Source organism: Psittacula echo (genome assembly GCF_963264785.1).
Source record: "Psittacula echo genome assembly, chromosome: Z".
Taxonomy (NCBI): Eukaryota; Metazoa; Chordata; class Aves; order Psittaciformes; family Psittacidae; genus Psittacula; species Psittacula echo.
Genome location: NC_137742.1, coordinates 14918044 through 14945777, shown reverse-complemented (window position 1 = coordinate 14945777; position 27734 = coordinate 14918044). Strand labels below are relative to the sequence as shown.

Below are 27734 nucleotides of genomic sequence, written 5' to 3'. Positions count from 1 at the left end.
GAAGGCAATGAGGTGAGAGGCTGGGGGCAGGTTGTTTCCTCTGCTCTGTCCCTGGGCCTGGCCAGGGTGCATCTGGCTGATCTGGAGTGCAAGGCTGCCCAGCTTTGTCCTGGGACTGGCAGGCAGAGAGCAGTACTTGGGAGCACAGCAGCTGAGGATTAACCCTGCCCCTCCTTTCTGCCAGGGGCCCGTGTTGGAAGGAGATCTAAGATGAAGTTATGGGATGTTGTGGCTGTCTGTGTGGTGCTGCTCAACACGGTCTCCACCTCGCCCCTGCCCACCGGTAAGACGCCTCTCAAGGGGCCCCCTTCAGTGGTAGAGGGGCCTGAAGACGATCTCTCCCCCATCAGCCTGCTGCCTCCCTATGCTGTGCACAGTGACTGTAAGAAACATTTCCCTTTGTAGCCACTATGTCTGTCTTGCTAAACCTGCTTCCCTTTATTTAGGCATCAGGGTGAGGAAAGGACCCCCCCATGTTTTCTGCCTCCATTTCTTCCCCAGGCAGTGTCACTGGCTCTGGTCTGGCTCCAGCAGCTCTAAACCCAGTCATCCTTCAAAGCTCAGGATTGGCAATTGCCTCACCACCAGCACTATCTTCCTGACAGTCATAAGATTACTTTGGTTGAAAAACCTGGAGAGAAGGTAAAGTTAGCTGTGTGCGGAGGAGCTGAGAGGAGGATCAGGTACATACAGATCACAGTGCAGGCACTGGAACTCCTTCCCTGCTGCTTCAAACCTGCCAATGAAATTATTCACTGCCTGTAGTGGGCGCAAGTCCTGATGAAGATTGGGCTCCATGATGGGAGACACCGTACACATCCCGAAGTGCTGCTGAGTTTCATTAAATCCTCCTTGGATTCTGATCCCAAAATTAGTGTGTCCACATGGAAATTTACAGAAGAGTGGCAGTGGCAGGGTTAGGAACTTGATGCAGAGCAATCCGCATGAACTGGCTCACAGTAAAACAGCTTATAATCCAAATGACAGATAATAATAATACCTTGCTAATAATAGGTCTCCTACAATAGCAGATACAGTTTTTTCACAGTGGTATGTGAGTGTATGCTAACTCTGGCGGCTTTTTAAAGTGAAAGTTAATATGACTCAGTTAGAAGTGATAAAATACTCACATGAATCGTAAAGATGTCCACTTAGCAAAGGCACTGGCATAGCTTGGAGGTTGCTCCCTTGCCCTTGCTCAGCTCTCTCTGTTTAGGTCATTGCAGGATGCAGACAGTGTCCAGTAACTGGGATTCATTTTTATCTCCTTTTCTGGAGGCATATCCTTCCCCTGCGCCTGCCTCAGCTCCAGCCATGGACAGCCCCATTCTCGTTTCCCTGGGATAGCCAGGCTAACGCAGCACGGAGGCACTGAGCAGGGAATTGTGTGCCATGACTCCTCTTTTATCCCCTCCCCAATACCCATCTTCCTTTCTGCACACACATCTATGTCCTTTCCCATTGAATCTTCTGTCTTTTCTTTCTTGTGTTTCTGTGCTGGAATCTTGCTGAGACTGCTGACTCTGCACATCCAAGCCTAGACTCCTGCAGCTTGCAGACTGGCAGCCCCTGATATCCTTTCATCCCCTCCATACAGGGAGATTGGCCAAAAGTGCTGCCTCACAGGGCTCCAGCTTGCCAGGGCTGTGGGGGCATCACACATGATCATCTTCTCTGCGGGAAGCTGTGTGGTGGGATAAGTACTGTCCTACAAGAGGCAGTGATCAGCTTTTCAGGTCATGGCCTGGTCCACCTTCACAGCTGGTCCCCTTGCTGCAGTGCTGGTACCAAGAAGAACATTAGGGGGGAAGTGGCACCAGTCAGTTTGTAGCTCTAGTAGAGCTACATAGTGGGAGAGCATTAATGCTCCATCTTCTCAGGGTGATAGTATTTGTACTATGCCTGCTTTTATCTTGAAACTTCTGGAAATACAGTTCTTGGTGTGATAGTTTTTCCACAGCAGGCCAAGGGGACAGGCCCCCGTAGCAGTTTTCTGTTGCTAGTGTCCAAAACTTCTCTAGATTGCCCTTTTTTTTTTTTTTTTTCTTATAAATTGGGTAAACAAGAAGTGGGAAGAAAGACAACCTGTGTTTTACCTGAGCTATGATAGTATCAACAGACATTCTCTTCAACATATCTCTGTTTCCAGGGTACGGACATAGACTTTGCCAAGAAGAGCTGGGTCCAGGGTTATCACCCAGGATAGTTATTTGAGATAGTTTGGTCTCAGTCTCTGAACTCTGTAGGTCACAAATAGATGGGCCTGGCTGCAAGGGGAAAGTAAGCAGTACTACTCTTCAGAACAGAGATTGGGAAAAATCCAGGGAGTTTCTCTGGTCTTTGCACAGTTTACACAGCACCCATAGCCAAAAGTCAGAAACTCTTCTCTCCACTACATTGCAAAGTCAGAAGAGTCAGGGGGAACCAGCAGAAAAGTGGCTGTAAGAATGCAGCTAAATACTTTGATCCACTTTTGCACTGTTTTCAATTGATTTTGAAGAGCTATCTGCATACAAAGCCCATGAAGTTGATTCTACGCAGGCACATCACTGCCTTTCTGTTTAAGCAGCATTTTGGTTAAGTCATCACCATCAGTGTCTTTGACATATTTGTTTCTCTCCACTTACCATTTGGTGACACATGCTCTTCAGCACACAAAAGATGTGTAATGGTCTATAGAGGAGGAGTCACATCTATACCATGTAGACTTCTCTGTTCTCTACAAGGTTTCTTTTACAAGCATACAGCAGTATGCCACAAGCATGCAGGCATGCTTGCAGCTCCCTGGTTTGTCTGTTGGTGGACCTGCCATGTATTAATATCTCTGTGGATACTTTTGGTCAGTTGCTTCAAAGAGTGCCTTTGAAGGAGACAGCTCACACAGCAGTGGAGCACTGGCAGTGCCCATGTTGGCACAGGGCAGTGTGTAGGTGCGAAGCACAACTGGGTGCTGTGTCTGATCAAAAAGGAGTGCACTGCTCTTCCTTAAAGTGATCCCCATGCAGGCTGGGTGGGGAATAGTGGTTGTGCTCCAACATGTTCATTGCTCTTACTCCAGAGAGGTTGAGTCTTCCATACCCATGTGCAGCAGGGGTTATTAGGGTTGTGTGATCAAGTCCTGCTCCTAAGGGCAGGCCAGACACTTTGCTGGAGCACAGATCTGTTTTCCCAGGCCCTTGACACCTTTTTGTGTTCTAATTTGATGGGACTGCTTCCTCTGCAAAGTGCTCTGAGGTTATCTGATGCTACCTCATCCCTTTCAGATTGGCCTGAAACCTTCCTTCGTTCCAGCCTACAGGCAATGTCCTAACCTCCCAGGCTTATCATGTGTAATGTGCTGACCTTTGCTGTTCAGGGCAGTAATCAGAGATGGCAGAAGGGGTGCTGGCAATTGCAGTCTTCTGCATTTTTTAGTAGACTGGAGGCTGGAATGAGACTATCTTCCATAAATACAGTGCATTTAAGATTAATCCAGTGTTCATAGGTGTTTTAGACATCAGTGGTCATGGGATAGCTTATTTCACACAAAGAAGAGCAGCCATAGAGATTGTAAGGTTAGAAAACCCATTCTTCGTTTCTCTCATACTACAGAACTGCTGGGGAATGATACAATTAGCTTAAATAGTAACTGCAAACAGAACAAATATAAACTACGTTATTATAAACTAAAAGGTCAGTCAGCAGCTTCGGAAGAATGACAGTGCAGAGGGAGCCAAACACGTGGTTTGACTTATACACAGTTCCCAGCAAATACATTTTGTAACTGCTTGCTGCTTTATGGCCGTATTCAACATGTATGTAAGGGCTGGAGTATCCTAAGATCCAGTATATGATGTATAATCTCTTGATCAAGTGGTCATCCTTAGTAAGTAATCTTTAGTGGTAAGGATGTAGAATTAAATGAAAAATCTCACCATGTCCTTTTCCCTCCGCATAGGAGGAAAAGTTTTTTTTTTGCCTTGTAACATGTGAGGTGAAGTACCTTTAGCGTGTTTGTTATGCTGTAACACACCATGGTACATGTGTGTTACAACTCTGTTAAAATATTTTTCATACTCATGCTAAGGGTTGTTTAATGTTGAGTTACTTTGTTTAGCTGCAACATTATCCAACGAATATCGAAAGTATCTAGAATAAACAGTGATATTGTAGGGCAAAACCAGTATTAAATTAGATTTCCAACTGAATGTATTTCCTTTCTTACAATATTGATTAGCCACATTCAGTGTTACGAACCGGAACTCTGATGTTCCTGTCAGTCTTTCCTGCACAACACACATACGGCGTGGCATATGTGCTCTAGTCAAAGACTACAGAGCTACAGAGGTAACCTGTCCATGCACAGTAAATCCAGCATATTGGAGAGGTGTCAGCCATACTGAGCAGGTGCCACACTGCATCATTCACTCTGTGTGTATCCAGTACAGCCGGTGTGTCTAGGTGGTGTCTGATCTATGTGCCTGGGTCCCTGGGCCAGCGTAAGTGTAGTGAAGTTTGTTTGTACGGGCATGCTTAGGTTATCTTGGCATTTAGAAATCTTAAGCATTCAAGTTTGTCCATTTATGGCAAAAATTCTAGAAACAGAAAAAAACCATCTGGTTAAATCTGGATGCGTGTAGCTGATTCCTCCACAGTCTCAAGTATGAGCACTGAATATGCATGAAAATTCTTCATTGTGAGGCACTGGAACAGGTTTTCTCAAGAAGTTATGGATGACCCATTCCTGGAAGCATTCAAGACCAGTTTATATGAGGCTTTGAGCAACTTGGTTTAGTGGAATGTATCCATGCGCATGGCAGGAGGATTGGAGCTAGATGAGCTTTAAGGTCCCTTCCAACCCAAACCATTCTGTGATTCTAATTCTATGATTCTATGAATATGCTCCTATGAAAGGTATTCTGGGACTAAAGGAGCAGAGGACTGAAATGCAAGAGAATATGGTTTGGGTTGGGTTTTTTTGTTTGGTTTTTTTTTGAGGGGGAGAGGTAGTTTTTTTCATTTTTCTTCATTATAAGAGTTACCCTTTGTTTAAAGTTTTATGTCTTTGCTGTCTTTCAATTCAGATGCCTTAAAATTTACCAGTGGAAGTGTAGATTCTTTTAGATGTTTTGCAGGTGTGGGTTGCTAGATAACATACCCAAACATGCTTTTCTTGGTCACCTTTCTTAAGCCTCGTCAATGTATTTTAGAAATCCCCATGTTCAGAGTCTGCAGATGACAAGCTGCAAAACCCTTCTGGAAAGGCTGAAGAATCCAGCTGTGTGGTGACTATTGATGAATTGACAGGGGAGGCATTATTTATATTCTATGAAAGGATCCTCAGACTGATAGGTTGTAATGGCTTAGTAAATTATACTGTTCCTGATTAGGACTGCATAAAGTAACCCTTAAATATTTAGTTGCAGAGTCTGAGAGAAGCCATTGGGGTCATCAAGTCCCATCCCCCACAACTGCAGATGATAAGGGATGGACATCAGACACAAAATATACTTTAGAGTATGTCTGTTTTTAAGATCAAGGACAGAAAATTATTTGAAGCATTTCAAATATCAACATTCTTTTTAAGGAGTAATGCCACAGTGTATGACTTAGCAGATATTTAGGGTGTATGTATTGGTACAATGCTCAAACTGAAACCTGCAGGTATACTACTTTGAAGTCAGTGGGACTTGTACTCATGCTTTAATCATTATTGAACAGGAATAGTCTTCAGAAGAAGCAAACACTGAAATCAAAATAGTTGTTTTCCTGTATCGGGGCCAAGCAGTGTTAGAGCAGTATGCCGAAACTCAGTTGGCCATGCTTTTAGAGGCAAGCTGTTTGAATCCAGCTACAAGCTTTAACTAACAAGCTATATACAAACATCTGGACTACCTCTGCTCCTATTCCAAGCATGTAAGATTTCTTTGGCAAAACCAGCCATTACTTGGGAAGTTTGTGACAGAGAGGAGTGGATCCAGTGTAGTGGCTAGGAAGGAGCTTGCTCTTCTGAGCACACACCAGTGCTCCCTGGCAGGCCATGGCCTACACATCCCAAGATGAAATATTCTGCAGCGCAGGACACAGCACCTGCCCTAGAGCTAGAGACTGGTTATTATGATAACAGTTTCCAAACTGCAATATTAAAAATTTTCCCACTGTAAACACATTGAAATGCAGTTAGAGAAAAGCAACAGGGGAGGAACATGTATTATTTATAGGTCAGATCAAAATCTGACAGCAGCAAAGATGGCTACAGGAAGGACAGCAGCTATGGTTTTGTCTGGACAGCTCTGCTTTACTGGCCCTAGGGAACAGACTGGGATAGGGCCCCTTCCTGCTGCTTTACCCCCTGTGCTTGTTCCTTGGGAGCAGCCCCAAAACTCAACAGGAGATGATGATGAACCCAACAGGAGATGTAAGAGAGCAGACAGTCTGGGAACAGTTGCTGTTACTTATTTAGGAATGCTGTTCCTATTCAGTGAGCCGGCACTAAAGTGGGGCTGGGTGAGCAATGTGGGGTTTTACTGATGTCATGTGAAGGCTGGTCTGGGTCACTTCTGCATCAGGCATGCTAAAGAGAATTTATTCTTATTATCAACAGTATTTCCTCCATTAAAGTCTCACTGCTGTGCCTGTTAGTTGGCTATATGTGTTCTTGCTGATAGAGGCCACAGCTTTTGGGCCCCACTCATACATATTCATTTTAGACTCTTGCAGGGTTCATACAGAACCAAATATGAAGCATAAACCCAGGATTTACTGGGAAGCTGGATATTTATTCAGCATGGTATGGATTTGGAGGGGTACAAGAGACAGCAAGCAGGTACGTGACTTGCCCAAGTTTGGCTCCAGCTCCATCAATAGTTTCAGGCAGGGCACTGTCACTTTTTCTTTTTTCCCTTTTTACACTCCATGCCATAACTTCCACAAATCCAGAGACTGCTTTGTGGATGCTCCAGTACCCACTCAGCCCTCTAAGATAAGGCTGTAGTGTGGACAGGCTGCTGCAGAGTTGTCTCACTGCTGAAAAGCTGTCTGCTACTGTTGAAAAGCTGTCTGCTGCTCAGTGACTGAGAGATGGTTTTTCAAAGCTCCATATCAGAGGCAAGACCACATTCTCCTGTGATGCTTTTGCTGCATGACTGCTAGATGAGACACTCCTCTGCCCACATCAGAGAGGCCATAGGAGAGGCCTGGCGCCAGCGCTAGCCCAAAATCAGGCAGAAGATTGTGAACAGCCCCACCTAGACAAGGTGAAGAACAAGAAACTCTTGTTGACTGGTCAGCTTGCAAGGCAGTTTCCTTTACTTCACCCAGTTCATTTGAGCTTGCTGTTTCTCCCTGCTCTCAGGGAGTTCCCCCAGCTGGCAGCAATTGGATGGTCCTGTTGTTTCTCCCCTTTCTTGTCCTGATGGGAACCAGTGTTTCATACCTGTGAGAAGGCAGGCAAAGGATGCAAGGGAGACACTGCCAAGAAAGGCACTGTGAAAATACAAAGTACTCTGCAGATTTGCCTTTATGACCAACACATAGGAAGCAACAGAGTTAGCTAGTGAGGTACAAATAAAAAATCTGGCTGCTCCATCATGAGCAAACACACAAGGAAGGTTAACTCTGTGCCTTTTTCCAGTGCTGTCTTATCGTACCTGACTGGTGTGAGTGGCTCTGAAGTCATCCTCCAGGTTACTTAGCACTTTACCTTGATGAGAGACAAGTGACACTGGTGAGAGGCTCCATTTCTCATGGCTGTCTGCATCAGAGGGGAGGACACAGTGTGTCTTGGGAGCTGGCAAGGTAGGGAGTGAAGCAATGAACCAGAACTGTATTAAACATTTAGAGATGAGCTGACCCCGGTGTGTTTGATGCTCCATTTCCTAATGGATGCAACCGACTGATTTCCATTTCACTCTTAGCCCCACAGATTTTCATGCAAGGCATGAAAGCAAAGTCATGCCTCAGAGAGGTGGTATTTTCATTGTTTAAATAATGAAAACCTTTCAGCGTAACTATTTTTAACACCTGCCACTGCTCAGATGCATGCATGATAGGCTTTGGTTTTAATGAAAAATATTTCATTTTCAATAAAATAAATGGTTTATCCCCACCACAGTTGGTGCTTTTTTACTTTGCAAAACAGAATGATCATCACATTAGTAATTTTAACCTAAGGCTGCAATTCCACAAACAGGTTACTCTGAGACTAAAATACCTCTTTGTGATGTGAGATGGAGGATAATGAATAAATGGTATACCAAAGTGATTTTCATAAGAAACAAAAAAATGAGGATGATTTCTTGCAGTCACTGTTAGAGGCACATTAATTGTCTATTTCTGACTAGAAATTATCTAAGAAGAAATATCTTTGTGACCATAGCTTTGGAGGAAACTTAAAAAATACCAAGCAAAGAAAGGAAATGAAAATATTTTAGTTATGAAGGATGCAGAGTAAAGTACCAGAACTGTTTTTGAAAAAGGGCCATTTGATCCTAACACAGATCTGGATTAACCCACTTGAACTTTTAAGTCGTACTTTAAACCAGAGTCTCCTTTTGTCTGACCTTTCTCTACTTGAAAGACAGCTGTGCTTAAGTGAAATATCCTTGTAATTTTATTAAATGTTTGGCCTGATGTTTTGATGTAGTAGCTATGTGCTGCCACAAATGCATGCATAAAAGCTACAATGCAGAACAAAAATCTAACAGTATCATTTTTAGTATGCCTTATGCTACCTCTATTACATCATTTTATCTCAGAACATGCAAAGTATCAGATGATGCTGCAGTGATGTTAAAAAAAGATTATATTTTCCCGAGATCAGTATGGAAACCTATTCTATAAAGCACAGTTTCAAATAACTCAAACCATCATGTTTTATGAGATTTTTTAATTTTTTTTTAAAAAAAAAGAAAACCCACTAAAAATTATTATTTTGTAATTAATAGAATTTAAGCTTTTCCTGTGAGCCATAATAGACAGCATGGTCAGAAGAGGCTGTAGTTAGCCTTTTAAGTCCATAACCAGGGACCAAATGAGTAACTGGATTTTTTTCTCAAAAGCTGAAGATCCATCTGTTTCCACTGAAATCAGTTGGTGGTCAGGTACAAACTGAAGGTTTCTTGCTCCACCGTTCTGGGTTACTGTCACTGTGGGGAATGTTTGGCTTTAAAATAAATCTGTTGCTAGTGAAATCAAAGGAATAGTTTTACAAAATGTAATTGTGATCATATTTGAACAGACAGGAATAAATTGTCCATTTTTCCTTAATGGAGACTGTTTTCTTGATAATTTGATGAATTTGGTTTGGATATTCATTTAGATCTATTTTATGTAGAAGTCTATCTGAACACTGTGTAATTTATTCTTCTAAAAAGCACAGGCATCAGATCACAGTCCTGCTGGCACGTGGTGCTTTTAATTAATTGGAAATGCAAGGACAGGCTCTGGGGGGTTTGCAGTGGGGAAGATGCTGGGAGGAAGGCATGCTTTCTTGCATTCCCAAAGCAGAGTTCCAGGGTTTTATGTGAGAGCAGAGGCTGATGGGGAGTGCCATGGGTATTTGGCTTCAGGATCCTGCACCTGTACTGACAGCTTTTGTAGTGCCAGGGGACACGACTGTGCTTGGGGACAGCAGGTCGAAGCCTCAGGTTCCAGAGAGCATCAGTGAGGCGAGAATTTCGGTTTGCATTCAAGAGGGACATTCCTAGCCCAAGAGGATGTGTCAAATTGATGATCTGAGTGTGCCCTAAAGGTTCAGAAAGGAAGCAAACAGCTTGCAAACAGTAAGCAGAAGATGCAAATATTCTTGTGGGATTTTTTTTTTTTTTTTTTTTTTTTAATTATTATTTTAAATGAGTATCATGTCTTCTTCTTCTTTTTGACTCCCAGAGTTGTGGACATTCGGTGTTCGCCAGCTCTGCCCCCAGCCTGATCACTCTTCTGGATTCCCATGTGCACCGGTCCTGTGATGTTTCATTCTTTCTTTCTTTGCTTTTTTATTTGTTTTCTGGTCATGTGAGAAACTGCTGTTAGATCAGGAGCCCTGGTTCAGCTGGACATGGGAGGCAGAGAAGCTGCCCAGAGCCAGATTGCCACTTGGGCTGCCATCCGTAACCCCCCCTCTTGATATTCCAGCACTAGAGAGCAGACTCATCCTCTGGTTGCCATCAGAGAAAAAGGCTCTGCCTGTTTCTGCCTGGGTGGCCAGGTCCTTGGCACAGAACTGGAAGAAAGAGCATGGAAGGGAGCTGTAGGAGAGCAAGATGAGTGGGGGCAGAACACAAAGTGCTGGCCACAGCTCCTGCAGGCACCGCTGACTGCCCCACACTCCTGCCAGCGGGGTGCTAGGCAGAGGTGATGCAACATGTGTGCACGTGCCCGCACACAGACTGCTTTCAAGAGACCTCCCCAGCAAGCTGGACGGTCAGGAAACCTCTGTCAGAAACTTCACATGAAACCCAAACAAAACCTCATGACTTCACACCAGTCTTGTGAGTGTTCATGGCACCACGAAGTGGTGGGGCTCAACCCATCACACTGCCACAGTAGGTCTATGAGCCTTTTTCCCATGCTGTGAACAAGATACACTGAGGTCCCATGTTCACTGATTTTAATATCAAGGACAAGTGGTCCTCTCTCTTGGGAAGCACCTCCTTTGAGGTGTATTGTGTGAGCCAACCTTCACTAACCTAGTTAACTGAGTACATGCTGTTGTGGGCTATCCCATCCTGTCCTAACCTGTTCTGTTCCATTCTGTCCTGTCCTAATCCGGATAGCTTTGGATTTTTAAATTCTAATTCCTTCACACACTGGAGCTGGGACCAGGGACTACTGCTCAGAGATCTTTACTGCTTTTATTGACATAGTATCTGAACATTTTCTGCTGGCACTTTGTACAGTGTGACAGGCATCTGTCATGTGTTTGTTCTCTCAGCTTTTCCACCAGAAGGCAAGTGTTGTCAGTAAACTAGTTTGTTTTGAAAAAAAATATGTGTATGTATAATTAGATATATTTGCATGTGTGTATGTATAAATACAACACATATATGCAGACGTGCAATCTGTGTATGTTATAGGAAGGGATAATAATATATGCTTTCCCTAGGATGTGAAATCCCCGAGAAAGCTCTGTCTGCTGCTCAGTCAAGTCAGCACAGACAGTATTAAAAAGGCAAAGCTGCAGGCTGTTGACCTTCATTTGAGGATATACACGTTCTCTAAACAGTGTTGGAGACAGAGGGGTAACTAAGCACCTCTCAGTCAAGTGGCTTCATTAGGGTTGCAAACTGGCACTTGATGCTAAGGCAGCCGCTATGAGTCCAAGTGGTGTTCCCTGGCCATGCAGCTCAGCTCAGCACCCCCTTCAGTCCCAGCAGCACTTTCCACAGTGCAGAGATCAGACAAGTTGTCGGCATGTGATTGCTGTGATGCAGAGAGGTCTCGGCATTCCTTGAGCACATCTACGATGTACTCATCAGGATGAGGTGGTCCTGCTGTCAGTATTCTCCACCTTCCCTTCTGTCCATTAACCTTTTATGGTTTTTGTCCTTGGTCAGTGTTTACTGCTGATTCATGTGTGATGTCTGGTGGTAGCTTCCTTAGCTCTAGTGCCTTGGACTAGGTGCTAATGCTGACATTTCTACTTGGTTGCCCAGGATCTTACTAGAGCAGTTTTTTACAGAATTTGTTTCCAGCTCTCAGGCTTTGCACCAATGCTTATTGGAAAGCTGAATATCCCTACTGAGTTGTGACTGACACCTTAGCATAGGCTGCTAAATCAGGTCTCACTTCATTCCTGCCTGTCAAGGTTCTCCTCAAACCCCTGTGAACCACTCTTAGTGACTGTTTGTAATCATGCTGATGATTATGCTTTGTTAAGCATCAGAAAATTAGTTCCAAGTCACATATGATCAGTATGAGCCTCATTGTTTGGGTCCATGCTTCAGTGATTGCTGGGTCCTACTGCAGTTGATGCAGTACTAAGAGCACAGGCCCATGCTGCCGGATGTGTGTTGAAACTTGGCTCTGTGGGATTGTATAATAATTCGGAGTTGTACCAGCCAAAGGCTGGCTGATAGCAGGGACTGGAGGTGTTCCTCAAATAGTGCTAACTTATGGAAGCAAACTTGGGGTACATTGACAGTCCAGTCAGAAGCTGCTGAAAGAGAATCATTGCATGACTAGTTTGGGTCACTACCGCATGACAACAAAGGGGTAGTTACTTACAGCAGCTTGCAAGGATCACTTCATAGCCTTGTAATGCAGCTGGCATTGTGTTCATGAGGTGTACCCATGTAGCTGTGTAACAATAGCATGTGTGGTTGTAGGTGAGCAGACACTGACCAGGATCAAGAGGTCCAGCACATTTCACCAAGTGGAGCTCTGTGCTCACTGTTCCTACAGGTTCCCTAATGCAACTCATAAAGCTTGTGTCTCCTCCAGTGGTGTAATCTCCAAATATTGGGGGTCACTGTAGAAGTCCTCTCAAGAGATTTGGATATCTGCTTGGGATATCTTCCAGTCTGCAGTTCACCCTGGAGAGAGAAAATTGGCATTCACTTTACTCATAGTGCTGGCATCCCTCAGCAATCCCTCACAGTGAGTCTTCCAAGTGGCCTAATGCTGCAACAGGAGATGAGCTGAGCAGAGGTCTCCAGCTCCGTTAGACCTGTCAGCCACACACAACTCATCCCAGGTTACGTCTTACATCTTGGAGTGCTTCTTCCATGGTTTCTGTTAGAGCCCAATGAAATCAGCAGGACCACTGATTCTGCCAGTTAACCCATTTTCTGATTGCAGCGAGTCCATGTGTGTAGGTAAGGCTTCTCTAGTTGGATACACTGTTGGCTTGATTACTTGATTTGCTTTTTGCCCTAATGCTTCCACCTTCTGTAATGTTGATACCCCATGCCTGCATTAGCAGTGTGCATGGTTAGTCTTGCATATGCAACAGACCACAGAAACTCTTCTATAGTGTTTCCTCCAACTTAAATATCACAGGCCACTTACAGCAACATTAGCTCCCTTGTTCAGGTTGGGGTAGTGATCATGCATGAACCAGGATAGAGGTCAGTGTGGGCTTTGAGAAGGGACACAGTCCACAACGTGAGCCTCTCCTCCTCTTTATCTACCCTCCAAGGCATACTTGGCTTAGCTTGGGCAGGACAGTGCTTGAATACTGTAACTGTCTGATTAATATTTAACCAGAGTAGACTCCTTCATATAGCACTATCACAGGGGTAGGTGATAGTTTTGCACCTGAATTGCAAGCAGTTTAAATATGATGTGACTAGTGGGTTTGTTATCTCTTCAGGTAAAGCACAGTTCTGTTTTTCCCTTCATAGGTGGGGGACATTTATTCCCCTCATTGCACTGGCAGCATAGTGGGCTTAAGATAAGTATCAGAATCACAGAATCATAGAATAGCTTGGGTTGGAAGGGACCTTAAACATTATCTATCTCCAAACCCCTTGCTGTAGGCAGGAACACCTTCCACTAGACCAGGTTACTCCAAGCCCCATCCAACCTGGCCTTGAACACTTGCAGGAATGGGGTATCTACAGCTTCTCTGGGCGACCTATGCCAGTGCCTCACTCCCTTCACAGTAACGAATTTCTTCCTAATGTCTAATCCAAATCTCCCCTCTGTCAGCTTACAGCCATTCCCCCTTATCCTATCCCTACATGCCCTTTCAAAAAGTCCCTTTCCAGATTTCTTGTAGGCCCCTTTAGAGAGTGGAAACTGCTCTAAGGTCTCCACGCAGCTTTCTCTTCTCCAGGCTGAACAACCACAACTCTCTCAGCCTGTATTCATGGAGAAGTGCCCCAGCTCTCTGATCATCTCTATGACCTCCTCTGGACTCTCTCCAACAGGTCCACATCCCTCTTGTGTTGGGGGCCCCAGAGCTGGATGCAGCACTGCAGGTAGGGTCTCATGAGAGCAGAGTGAAGGGGGAGAACCACCTCCCTTGATCTGCTGGCCCCACTTCTTGTGATGCAGCCCAATATGAGGCTCAAGGTTGTAGACAGGAATCTCCATGTATAGGTTGGGTTTCCTCATGGTAGTCTCCCATCCTCTTCCTGATGGTTGACCATTGCATGAATTCTGCTAAACCCTAGTATGTTTCTCACATGGTTGTAGCCAGCTCACTCTCTGTAGCCAACCTGCCATTGTGTTACAGTGTTGCTACAAGGGTTAGGCCTGGATTGTATGACAGAGGTGTAGGCTGGGGTAGTCACAGTGGCATGAGAAGGGTAATTTGAAGGTGAGAGTGGAAAATGGCACAGGTAGAGCCATGTCCTCAGAGCCACATTCTTCCCTTATCAGGTTATAAGCTAAGAAACCTAGTTTTCCATACAAGAAACCCAGAAATCACCCAGTCCAACAGCAACCAGTGCCTCCTGCCAAACCCCTCTCCATTTGTATCTCTCCCCCGGCCAAACTTGTACCACAGCAATGGTGACTATGCCAGCTCCACGTGGGTCATCTTGTTTGCCTGTGTCTAGCAAGGTGTCTACCCTTTCTTGCTTTTAAGAAACGTAGCCCACCCATCACCTCAACCTGGGCCTTGCTCAGTAGGGCAGTATTTGTAAGGTGTAGGCAGACCAGCCTGTCCTGAAACAGAGCTGGATGATGCATCCAATGGACACATCTATCCAAGTGACCTCCCTACAGTAGGGGTGGCTTGTAGTGTGTATTTTGATACCTGCCACACAGGTAAGGAGGGGTGCAAGAAGGGTGCATTTACCATCGGTGTCATGGGTATATGGGGCTGCAGGGTCCTGCTTTGTTCAGGTTCCATATAGCTGTATAGATAGCAGTCATCCCTCTTTCATGTCTTTTGACAGTCACTGGTCTGCAAAATTGGATAGATGTCTGTAAAACAAAGTGTAATTCACTTTTTGCAGTCCAAAACTCTACAGTTTATAGGATCCTGCTTACCGTTTGCCACCCTCATTATGTGAAGGTACAAGATTGCCTGCCTTCATTATTCTTTTACCAGTCTATACTATTTTGCTGGAGTCATCCTTGAAAACCTTGTACTTCTGATCCATCACTGTTTTGTTAAGGAGCATGGGGCCTCTAGGATGTGGCTGCTTCAGGAAGGAGTCCATGTTCCTCCTTATGTGCAGATGCACTATGTTTTAGCAGGTTTTTGCACTGAGTTAAGATCCTACTGCCCCATCTCCTCTATGTTTGGTGCTTCTTTTGAAGATATGAAGGTGAACCTTTGCTAGGCAATGGGAAGCAGCTGTCTCATTCTTCCTCTCTTCTGTTAACTGCCTGTTAAAAGAGTCCATGCCACCAGGTGTGAGCTGGGTACCTGTGCTGCCTCGTCTCCCATCAGGGCTCCTGTCTGTTACAGTGCTCATTAGGGAAATGTGATGCTGAGTCTTTGCCTAAGGAGCTGTTCCTATCTCAGCACCTGGCCAGGTGAGAGCCTTTGTGGCTCAGCTGGAGGTACCAACCCCTGGCCAGATGCACTGCATTGAGTGTCACCTTTCTCAGTGTTTGTAGTTTCTGAGATATTTGTAGGGGTCCTTCTGGAGATGAATCTCCCATACATGCAGGGCTGGGTGCATGACACTGGTCTGTTACATAGGTGGGAACTTAGGAATTAAGTGCAGAAAGAAGCATCCTCTTATACCTTATTGCAAAGGAAGTAAGTCCTCAAGTCTTGATTTTGGCACAATGAATGAGTAAAGAAAATCTCAATACTGCAAAGTAGTTTATGTGTTTAAGAGACAATCATTAATAATACAATATAAGGACACCTACATGCGCACTTCTAACAGCCCAACTCTCCATAAATCACTGTATTCACTAAGTAGATCATGCTGAGGGGTTTGGTCAATGGGAAGTTTAAAGATTTCAAAACATGATTTTTTTTTTCCAAACCATGCTGAAAAGCTGGAATCTTTGAACATTTCAGAACACATTGAATTTCACCCTCCTTGAAGAGGTTCATTCTGCTAGTATCAAAACATTTCATTTACTTGAGTAATTTTTCACTGTTAAGGTATGTATCAAGTGAAAAATGAAACAAGTATTTTAACTTCATAAAAAGAAAATTCATTAATAACATTTTCTTTGAAAGTTAATGTAATAATTCTGTTCTGAATGATTTCTAGTCAGTCTAATCAGCACCTTGTGCTACAATATACTTCCACGAGAAAATTTAAAAAAACCCTGATAATAACTATCCCCTAGAAGCAGTAAAAAAAGTAGGCATTCAGCCAGGATTAATAGCTCAGCCTGGTACCCCAGGAAATTCTCTTTCCGTCATGCCCCAAAACATTATCAATAGGTGTCTTTGGAAATTCTAACTACTGCTGGTGTGAAAATACAGTAGTTAACATTTATAATCACAAAATTGCTTTAAGGAAACCTTGTCCTTTTGCTACTTTGCTGGGAAGAGCCTGGTGCCTATATAACCTCTCTAAGCTAGTTTCATCCATCCATTGACTAATATTCGTATCATGGCATCCTTTTCCTTTGCTTGATTTTGGTAGAGCTCATTCAATGTTAAAATACGTGCTGAAGTGCTACCAAGAATCATCAGACACCTATGGAGATACATACATATCTCATTTATTTTTCTCCAAATGAATTTCCATGATGATCCAAACCATTCCAAATTCTCCCTGATTTTTGAGGGTGTTGGGCATGCACTCCGAAGTGATGGGCAGAGCAGCTTGCATGTGTCTGTTGTTTTTGAGCCATGAATGGACTAACTTAAGGAAAATTGCCTTGTGACAAAACCTTTTCTCTCTTTTTCCAAACAGCTAACATGCCAGAGGATTATCCAGATCAATTTGATGAGGTAGTGGACTTTATTCAAGCCACTATTAAAAGACTGAGGAGGTCACCGGATAAACAGACCCCAATTTTTAATAGGCGGGAGAGAAACCGGCAAAACACAGCCACAAACATAGAGAATACCAGGAAAAAGGGGAGGAGGAGTCAAAAGGGAAAAAATCGGGGATGTGTCTTAACAGAAATACATTTAAATGTGACTGACTTGGATTTGGGATATGAAACCAAAGAAGAGCTGATTTTTCGGTATTGCAGTGGATCTTGTGATGCAGCTGAGACCATCTATGACAAGATTTTAAAAAACTTAACCAGAAAGAAGAAACTAGTCACTGACAAAGTGAAGCAAGCCTGTTGCAGACCCACAGCCTTTGATGATGACCTGTCCTTTTTGGATGATAACCTGGTTTACCACATACTGAAAAAACATTCCGCAAAAAGGTGTGGATGTGTCTGACTGCTGCACGCCAGAGGCAGCACCTGTTTTGCATTCCTGCTATGATGCAAAAATAGGGACCAAGGTTCCTGGGGATATGTCTGCTCAGAGCAGAAAAAAGGACCAAGAATGCAGAACGAGGTGTTGTGAGAGCCTGGGGAGGGCGAGAGGCGGCATAGGAGGATGGAGGCTTTTGACGTCCTATGGGAAAGTACATAAAAGCTCAGGTGGAGATGCTGACGGCTGGATGGCATGTGTGCTCCCTTTCCCGTTTGACACAGTCCACCATCAGTGGGACTCGGATCCATGAGGAATGTGCTTAAAAACACAACCCTGCCATACCGTGTTGTGTTGTAACTATACCATCTGTGCCAGGAAGCTTAGCCAAGAAGTAGTTTAGGAATACCTTACTCATCCCCTGTGCCCTCAGCTTTACTGAAAGACACATTGTGCTACTGCTCATTGAAGGGTGGTTCCTAAGCGCTTAGGACAACTTCAAAACTATAATAAGATTAACATTGTAAGTAAGATGGTATCAGGCAAATATCAAAATTTCAAGGCTCAAGTTCTCTAGGGCCATTACTGATATGAAGCAGAACAGTTCCACTCACTGGTTAAGTTTGATTATTTCCATCTCGTGTTTTTGCAAAAGGGTTTCATTCTTCTGCTACCTATGAAAACAAGTTGAGTTTTTAAGCACTTCTTCCTAGTATAGTAAGACAAATAACAAGCCCCGCCTAGACAAAACGCGTTTCTTTTGGTTTACAAAGGACTAACGTCACTTGCGTAACTACATTTCTATTTGGTCATTGTGAGTGAGCAGAGACTACTTGATGCAATGCATCCATTCAGAGACATAAATATACAGAAGATATTTATTGAGATTAAGTTATTGTTATTTATTACAGTTCAGTAATGAGTCTCCTTTCCTTATTTATTAAAGATTCTTTTCAAAGGTGCCAAAGTAGAAGGTGCTTGGAAGATACAGAGAGACAATGAAGTCGGGAGCAACGGTCCATGCTTTTGATTGAAATTGTTAATTTGAATGCAAAAAATCACTTACTTTACCTTTTTTCTTTAAAACAAAATCCTGATTGTGTTCACAAAAGGTAGTGCCAAAGCCTGCAGCCCTTCCTCCTGTTCACTAATACTGCAAAAATTACTGCAGTCATACATGTGCAGGAGCAGCAACGGCTCTGGGCAAGTGAGGGTCATAGGGCTTGGCTCAACATTAGCAATTTGTTAGAAGAACTAATTCTAGTCATATTTTAAATGTAGCCACATTTTTTTTCTCACGGTTTTTGCCAACTGACCTCACATAACTATTGACAAATGGAAAATAATCACATTTAGCATTATAATTTCTTTTTGTATTTATTTAAGCTTTTCCTTCTGTATTTCCATATAGAAGAGGTTAAATCCCTCTTATTAGTTAGTCCTGAATTTAATATAGCCTGCAGGTAAACAATTGTGTTAAATAACCAAAGTGTTTTGTATAATTTGCTGAAACATACCCACACAGCAGAACAGTTTGAATTTTCTTAGGATGAGGGAGGTTGTAGAGCAAAGGCATTCATAATGCAAGCCCTAGTTCTGGAGACTTTTTTCCTGAAGGAACAGCAATGCAGGTCACTAGTCATACCTGAAAGCCAGTGAAGCATCAACTCCCACTAAAACAACAGGAAGAAAAAAAAATCCCTACTGAAACCCAAAAAACAATGGTCTGACCTTTTATCTCATGCATGCAATGGCTCTCCACATTCATTTTGCCCTAGGCCCCTCAGGGCACCCCAGAAGAAGGGTCCAGAGGTCAAGGCAGTTGGAAATAGGCATAGAAAGATGTACAAAGTGTATGAAATGTAACTCAGCCCTGGCCTCCTCTGCTTTCCTGGGTGACGGAGGGCAGCCACAGAGCCTACCTGCAGGGTTTGTTCGTGCACTGCCATGGGGATACCTCACCCTCCGCGCTGGCCAGGGCTGGTACAGCTGGTACTACCAGCACTGGTATGGTTTGGGCAGTAAAAGCCTGCTAAGCTGAGTGCCAGCTGTGCTGCTGGGCAATTGCCCAGTGGCAGCACTCAGAGCTGTATTTTCACTTGCCCCAAAGCATTTTCTGCACAGCTTGAAGAGGCTGTAAGAAAAGCAAAGCACTATGTTCAAAATACAAAAGGGTAAAGTTTGTGATTTTTTTTTTTATCTTTTAGACCTTACTGAAGACAGGAGTGTGCTTCTCTGGAGTTTTTTTTACTTCACCTGCGATTTATGTCTCAAGTCATTCGTGTTAATCAACCAAAGTTCTCTACAGACTTTATTTTTGTACAATACTCATTTTATAACTTTTTACAAAATAAAACTCATTTCTATTGTTACCTGGTTGTTGCTTGTGCTTCTTCGCCATCCTACCACTTCCAAGTTACAGTATTTCCCAGTTCCTAACCCACATGGCGCAATGCTGAAAAACCAGCAAGTCCTCTATGAAGTGAAGCTTTCCTCTCCTATCTCTCCAGCATCTCTACTGTGGTTCAGAGCTGATCATTAGGCCACTGCAATAAATGACTCGAAAATGCATGGTAAGCGGTGACACAGCAATCAACACAGTGGAAGCCTGGTGTTACCCAAGCTGTCTCTCGCCCATGCAGGGCTGCAGTAGCATCATGGTGGCCTTGGCTATGCACAGCCACAATTTCTGCACTTCAAGGAGATTTGCATTTTGCTTTGCTAGCCCAGGCGTTACATCAGTTGGACTAGATTCCATCCACTTCGGCAGTCCTTTTCCCTTCATCTTTCATAAGGAAAATTGAGGAATTTTCTTTTCCACCACCATCATGGAAAAGATGACAGCAGTTTTTGTGGCTGTGGCTGGCAACATTTTCTCAACTGTTTCATGTTAAGTGCTGCAGTTCCCATCACAGAGCTGGGAAACTCATGCAGACTTACAGGTCTTGACACCGGGCTCTGTACAACTCAAAACTGCTACGGAGAGGAAGAAGGAGCATCTGAGCAGTGAGCCAGTAAGCAGGAGATCAAACACTCTTAATATACAGCATATGGATGCCTTGATTTCATTTGTGCCGAGCAAGGCCATGCACGCAGCTCTAGCCCAGCACTGGAACACAAAACAAAGCTCTCAAACACTGCTTTTGAATCACACGATATCGAAGGCATTCCTCCTTACATGCCACCACCTCCACTCCTTGCAGCAGAAGCCCATCCACCATGCACAAAGGCTGCTGATTGCAGTCTGGTTTAATATGGTACACATGCAGTGTTTGGCATGAAAATAACCTGCAGCTTCTTGTTCAGCAGAAATAGAGCACTTTAACAAGAGCTGGAGGGAGTGTCTGCGTAAAACACAACTGTGGGGTGCTCTGAAGATTAATCTCTGATCTTACAGCCCAAAATTTATGTCTCCTTTTATGTGGATGGGAAGAACAAGGTTAACACTGAAGTCTTGCTTGGCCTTTTCAGAGGCTTTAACAGCTGGCAGGAGCAGGCTTGCTTGCATAGAGCTGTTTATGCTCCTTTCCCAACCTTTCTGGAGAGGATAAAATTGCAGGGAGAACATGGGGTTTTGCACCAGGCTCACCGCTGCTGGGTTGGCACTTTCAGGCTCATTTTCTGGTTACAATAAGACTTCCAGTATTTCCCTGGCATCTTGCACGCATTAAACTATCTTGAAACCTTCAGCTGGCAGGTTGTGTAGAAGATTTCAAAAAGGACTTAAGCTTTCCTTTGTCACTGGGTAGTGCCAGTGCTAGGAGACATGTCACTGCTTGGGTATCAAGGGCAGCACTACTCTGTGCCCCTTCGGGAGAAGGTATGTCCCAAGTTAGAGAAATTATTTACAAGGGAGAGGATGGATCAGACCCCATAATTATTTACACTTAATACTAAAGTCAGGAGAATGTTTTATTGCTTAATATCTCAATAAGGATTTTGAGGTTTTTTTAATTTTACATTGGGTTTTGTGCTATCAGTTAACATTGTAGTGTCAGACAAGAAGGGCTTATTAGAGATTTGAGGGAAATAGTGATAATACCACATCTCACAGCTGTCTGGTGGTGCTGATCTCAGTGAGGAGAGGATGAAGTAGGAAAACCTGCGTTAGATTTTGGGTTGTTTCACCTCTGCCCTCAAAAGGGAGAAAGGCCAAAAGCAGCCAGTGCCTCAGTCTTAAGGAAGGCAGGAGGAAACCAGCAGCAGCCTCACTCCTTGCAGTCTGGATAGCTAGCCAAAAATACAGGGGAATATACAGAGGAAAATTATCAGGATGAAGAAAACAAATGGAACTGCCACATTGTATAAATAGGTCTTCAAATGTCATGCATGGATGGAACAAAGATGTTTTGTTCCAAAGCAAGAGACAGCTTGAAATGGCTCAGTAATACACATAGAGAAGTTTGCTTATTTGGAACAGAGCTCTTCTAATGAAAAGGTTAATTGTGTTGCAATGGAAAAGAAAAAAAAGGCAAATCAGAGGCCAGGCCTGCACTCCTCACCCTAGCAAAATTTCTCACTGTCTTGAAGAGAAGATTTTCTATAGCAAACATCACAGGTCTGAACTACTAATGTTACAATAAGTTATTCAGTAGATATATTCACAGGTCAATAAAAATAACTAAACAAACCATATATTCTAGCCGTATTAATCCCAGAGGCTTTCAGACAAACCGCAGCAGCCAGGAAGAGAAATACGGTGCTCACCTCAGCCTGACGCCAGGAAGTTTCCTTGGGCAGGCACCAAGCACCAGTATCAGAGGCAACACCAATATGTCTTCACTTGCTTTTGGCTTTTTCACTCTGAAAGAGCAACATTTTTTCACTTTTCCCCAAAAAGGTCACTTACAAGCCTTTATGCTTTGCAGCTGAAATGAAAAAGAATATGATGCGCTTTTGAAGGGTACAAAAGGCTGCTCTAATGACCCACAGGGTTGAAATTTTTTAGGCAACTTCTCTAGGGTTTTGACAGCAATGCCACGGGCTGCAGGTTTTCTCCTGCTGTCCCAAACCTTTGGTTTCTTATCTGCCAGCACAATGGAAGAGGAACGCTTCTATCATCCCAGGGAAGATACAAACATCATTCCCTGGCCCAGAGCTGCACACCTTATGCCCAAGTGGTTCTTGCAGGTCTAAAGCCACCAACATCCTCACCAGAGCTGCTCCACTGACTGTTGTGGAGTATCTCCATTTCATAGGAATGAAAGTAAGTATATAAAAGCTGTTGATGCACTCTACAATATTCACTTACAAAGACTTGTACAATCTCCCTTGTCTTTCCTTTTCAAGTTTCTTTTATTAATTTCATGTATCCTGGGATTTCCAGAGCTTCAAGACATTTCACTGTGCTCTCACCATGTTATTAATTTGCCCTTCTTTGTTCCCTCTCCATTGGTGCTCTCTTTCTTTTTCTTGATTATCTCATCACTTCCACATTCGTCTCTGGCACCACAGATGCTGTAAACATGTCCAAATATTCCCTCATTTCATGTTAAAATCATCCCCCCTCTAAAATACAAACAGGGAAGAACAGGCAGTCCTTGTTAGCATTTGGTATTATTTTTAATAGCAGTTTTAATCTGGAGATGAAAAATATCCTCAACAAAATCCCAGAGTTTAGAGATCAACTTTGGATAACTTTGAATTTCAAAATATACAGGCTCCTTTCCTGCAGGACTATGTAGGTCCTCTGGGGGTGAAAGTGGCTGCACAGCCAGGGCAAGGATGAAGATCTCTCAATACCGTCTCGGTAGTGACAGCTGGGAAAGGGAAGAGTAGAATAAAATGGCAAGTTAAGAGTGATACTTTCCCTGGAAACCCCACCCCAGCTCCAACAATTTGCAGTTCAGGAACTTTCTGAGCCAGATGTTTTATTGTTGTCCAACAGCCTTTGGCAGGTCTGTCTCCCTGGGAAGGCACCCAACATCCTTCTCTCTGAATTTATTATTTCGGGCTCCCCTGTACTCTGGGGCAATTTCATTCTGTGCAATGAGAGTAAGCGCTTCTCTGCTGGCACTAAATCTCCACTTCATCAATTGCACACTCGTTCCTGTGTCCTGATGAGCTGCCAATTCTCCTTCACCTTCATAGCCCACATGGTTCTGTCCAACTTAAGAAGCCCTCATATCTGACCAAGGACACCAATTTGGTGGCCTTGTATGATGAGGTTACAGAACTGATGGACAGATAGGGCAGAGGAGGCCACAAGGATAAGGCAGCTGAAGTACCTCCTGTATGAAGACAGGCTGAGGAAGTTGGAGCTGTTCAGCCTGGAGAAGAGAAGGCTGCGTGGAGACCTCATAGCAGCCTTCCAGTATCTGAAGGGGGCCTACGAGGATGCTGGGAAACGACTCGTCATCAGGTACTGTAGCAATAGGACAAGGGGTAACGAGTTCAAACTTAAACAGGGGAAGTTCACGTTAGATATAAGGAAGAAGTTCTTTGCAGTAAGGGTTGTGAGACACTGGAATGGGTTGCCCAAGGAAGCTGTGAATGCTCCATCCCTGGCAGAGTTGAAGGCCAGGTTGGATGGAGTCTTGGGTGACATGGTCTATTGTGAGGTGTCCCTGCCTATAGCAGAGGGGTTGGAACTAGATGACCTTAAGGACCTTTCCAACCCAAACCGTCCTATGATTCTATGATCTCTCACCATTCATATCTTCTGTCTTCCAATCAGACTATGTTCCTCCTGGGGGGAAGATGCTTCTATCAGAATGCTGGACAGAAGCAAACCATGGATTTCCACAGAGGCACAATGATATTTTCTGTTCTGCTTTCCACGTTATTTCCAATAACTCCTTTGAGGTGATGAATGGGGAGCTCAACCAAAACATCACTTCATCAGAGACATGACTTCAGAAGCAACATGTTGCATCTTTTTGGAAGCACCCTTTATTTAACAACAAACTTCTTGCCATGCATCAGGTCTGAACCCAACTAACTCCAGTTGTGCTGATCTATACAAGATGTCATGTGGTAGGCAAAAGAAGATTTCATTTTTCTGATGTGAAACCATCGTGTGCAGCTGCTGTGAAGTCAGAAGGCATTGCCCTAGGGTTGGGCCACTGTGCAGTACCAGCTGATACCCACATTCCAGAGCTGCCAGTGTATGGAGACACAGTCTCCAGGTTTGAGGCAGCCATCTGACTTAGGAACAAATCTTGTCGTTGATTGCTCACAGAAAGTTAAAGGGATCTTGTCTTCTAGGATCTACTTAGAGGACTGCCTTAGAGCAGAAAGAATCACAAACAATATGTTGGCCGTTCTTTCAAACAGTAATTACTTGAGGAAAGGATATGGCTACAAGTGGGAACCTAATTTAAAAATCCAGAACAAATCAGTTTCAAGGCATTTTTCATGTGGTACAGAAACCTCCTTTTCTGATTCTGACAACTGGTGGAACAGAATTTAGAATTATTAAAAAAAAAGTTCTCTAGAACTTTGGAATTTTTTCCATAGATTTATTAAGAAAGGCTTGGTAACGTCTTAGGCTGATTTCTTAGTGTCAATAATATGTGATTATTATAGGACAATGCAAGTTAAGTCTCCTTAGTAGATTTGTTTTATAGTTGACTGTGATTGAGTCTGTATATTATTTGCTATGTGCTAGTATGAACCAGTGAAGCACCTCTGTGTCATCATATGATACCTCTCTGGCTAGCTGCTCTGGGGAGATGGTTTTAAATGTGTTTAAATCTGTCTATTCTTTTAGAATAGATGTGATATTGGTTATATTTAACATAAAAAAGGATCTCACATATATTTTTCCTATGTGATATCGCTGACATGACATGCTTTTTTGCACAAAGTGAAATAATGCACAGCCTTAAATTGTTTCTCCATCCCCATCATCTGAAGGATAAATGGAAAACAGAGGTGCCCAGAATTACAGGCCACAGTGATGCTATTGTAGTTCGGACAAGAAGGCTCATTAAATGTTTTATGTATTGGTTTAATGTACCCATCTCATGATAAACCATCAATCTTCTCTATTTCCTTTGACACAAACTACAGACTCACAAGCATCCTTTAATATCGTACTCTGTGAAGACTTTTAAGCAAATATGATAAAGCCTGCCCTAAAAACAAAGGTAATCCATCTAAGCCCTCATGGTCTCAGTTATGTTCAGGTGAAGTTCCCGACGACTGGAAAAAGGGAAATATAACCCCCATTTTCAAGAAGGGGAAAATGGATGACCTGGGGAATTACAGACCAGTCAGTCTCACCTCTGTGTGTGGCAGAATCTTGGAGCAGATTCTCCTGGAAGGCATGCTAAGGCACATGAAAAACAAGGAGGTGGTTGGTGAGAGCCAGCATGGCTTCACTAAGGGGAAATCCTGCCTGACCAATTTGGTGGCCTTCTATGATGGGGCTACGAAACTGATGGACAGGGGCAGAGCAGTTGACGTCATCTACCTGGACTTGTGCAAAGCGTTTGACACTGTCCCACATGACATCCTTGTCTCTAAATCGGAGAGACATCAATTTGATAGATGGACCACTCGGTGGATAAAGAACTGGCTGGATGGCCGCACACAAAGAGTTGTGGTGAATGGCTCAATGTCCAGCTGGTGACCAGTAACGAGTGGTGTCCCTCAGGGATTGGTGTTGGGACCAGTCTTGTTCAACATCTTTGTTGGTGACATGGACAGTGGGATTGAGTGCACCCTCAGCAAGTTTGCCGATGACACCAAGCTGTGTGGTTCAGTTGATACACCGGAGGGAAGGGATGCCATCCAGAGGGACCTTGACACGCTTGTGAGGTGGGCTGATGCCAACCTCATGAAGTTTAACCATGCCAAGTGCAAGGTCCTACACCTGAGTCGGAGCAATGCCAGGCACAGCTACAGGTTGGGCAGAGAAGAGATTCAGAGAAGCCCTGTGGAGAAGGACTTGGGGGTGTTGGTCGATGAGAAAATGAATATGAGCCGGCTTCAGTGTGTGCTCGCAGCCCAGAAAGCCAACCGTATCCTGGGCTGCATCAAGAGGAGTGTGACCAGCAGGTCGAAGGAGGTGATCCTGCCCCTCTACTCTGCTCTCGTGAGACCTCACTTGGGAGTATTGTGTGCAGTTCTGGTGTCCTCAACATAAAAAGGACATGGAACTGTTGGAACAAGTCCAGAGGAGGGCCACGAGGATGATCAGGGGACTGGAGCACCTCCCGTATGGAGACAGGCTGAGAAAGTTGGGGCTGTTCAGCCTGGAGAAGAGAAGGCTGCGTGGAGACCTCATAGCAGCCTTCCAGTATCTGAAGGGGGCCTACAGGGATGCTGGGGATGGACTATTCATTAGGGACTGTAGTGACAGGACAAGGGGTAACGGGTTAAAACTTAAACAGGGGAAGTTTAGATTGGATATAAGGAAGAAATTCTTCACTGAGAGAGTGGTGAGGCACTGGAATGGGTTGCCCAGGGAGGCTGTGAATGCTCCATCCTTGGCGGTGTTCAAGGCCAGGTTGGATGAGGCCTTAGGTGGCATGGTTTAGTGTGGGGTGTCCCTGCCCATGGCAGGGGGGTTGGAACTAGATGATCTCAAGGTCCTTTCCAACCCTAACTATTCTACGATTCTATGTTTATTCACCTTTTCCGGTGTTATACTCAATAAATACTGCGATGGCTTAGCTAGGACAGCCACTAAATGTATAGTTTTATGGCTGAGTCTGCTCTCTGGTGCTCATTTAATCATGTGTTTTATTGTCAGCTCTTCTCGAACTGTCAAGCGTTGTTTCTTATGAGAGAGAAATCTGCTTTCTGTAAGACACATCCCCCCCCTAGCCCCACTCATCATTTAGTACTATTGCCTTTTCTCTAGCCTGTTGATGACATTTATGGCTGTTTTTTTCCCAAGAAACAGCATATTTTTAAAATGGTGCCTCTTTTTCACTTTTTAGTGCTTTGGCTCAATAATCTCTTGTATGCTAGAAATGACCCAGCTGATGTCTTGATCTTTATATCCAAAACCATCCAAGAGCCGTAACCAGCAGTGAAAACTCACTGTGTACTGATTTGCCTTTCTTCAGGAGCCCCCATGGAAAAATCCTTTTCCTGCTTTGCTCAGTAACACAAATGTAGAAGCTGCAGGCACCGTGGTCCACAGCACCAGGCTGCTGCTCTCCATGCCCAGCCCTTTCCACCCTCCCTCAGCACAGACACTGTGTGACTGTGGGCAAAAAGGCCAGTGCAATGGAGAAACGCAAATGTGCCCATATTCACATCCAACAGAAGTCTACTACTAGTAGCAAGACACTGCAAACTGGTGGTACGTAAATACGTAGTGGCCTCCATTATGCACAGAATCTACCAACACTGTGGGGCTGTCTGTGTGCATACAAAGTCTCAGAATAGACTAGACTGGACTATTTCAGCTAGAAGGGATCTGCAATGATCTTTTAGTCCAACTGCCTGACCAATTCAGGGCTGACCAAGTTAAAGGAAGTCCTCTGAGCTTTGTCCAAGGAATAGCACACAAAGACCATGCAGAAATGATGCCACTTCAGTGGTTACCAGCCTC

The 27734-nt window shown here is 44.0% G+C and overlaps 1 protein-coding gene across 2 annotated transcripts; it reads left to right on the top strand.

The window, feature by feature from the left end:
• Window positions 1-210: 210 nt before the first annotated feature.
• On the top strand, window positions 211-17248 carry GDNF (glial cell derived neurotrophic factor; the record flags this gene model as incomplete). 2 transcript variants are annotated; one of them, XM_080637429.1, is made up of 2 exons in its annotated part: window positions 211-283; window positions 16764-17248. In XM_080637429.1, 2 exons carry the CDS (start codon window positions 211-213, stop codon window positions 17246-17248), a joined length of 558 nt encoding a protein of 185 aa, XP_080493555.1. The 2 variants fall into 2 exon arrangements, with proteins under 2 accessions (XP_080493555.1, XP_080493554.1); XM_080637428.1 differs by having other exon boundaries at window positions 211-382.
• Between the last annotated feature and the right edge of the window lie 10486 nt (window positions 17249-27734).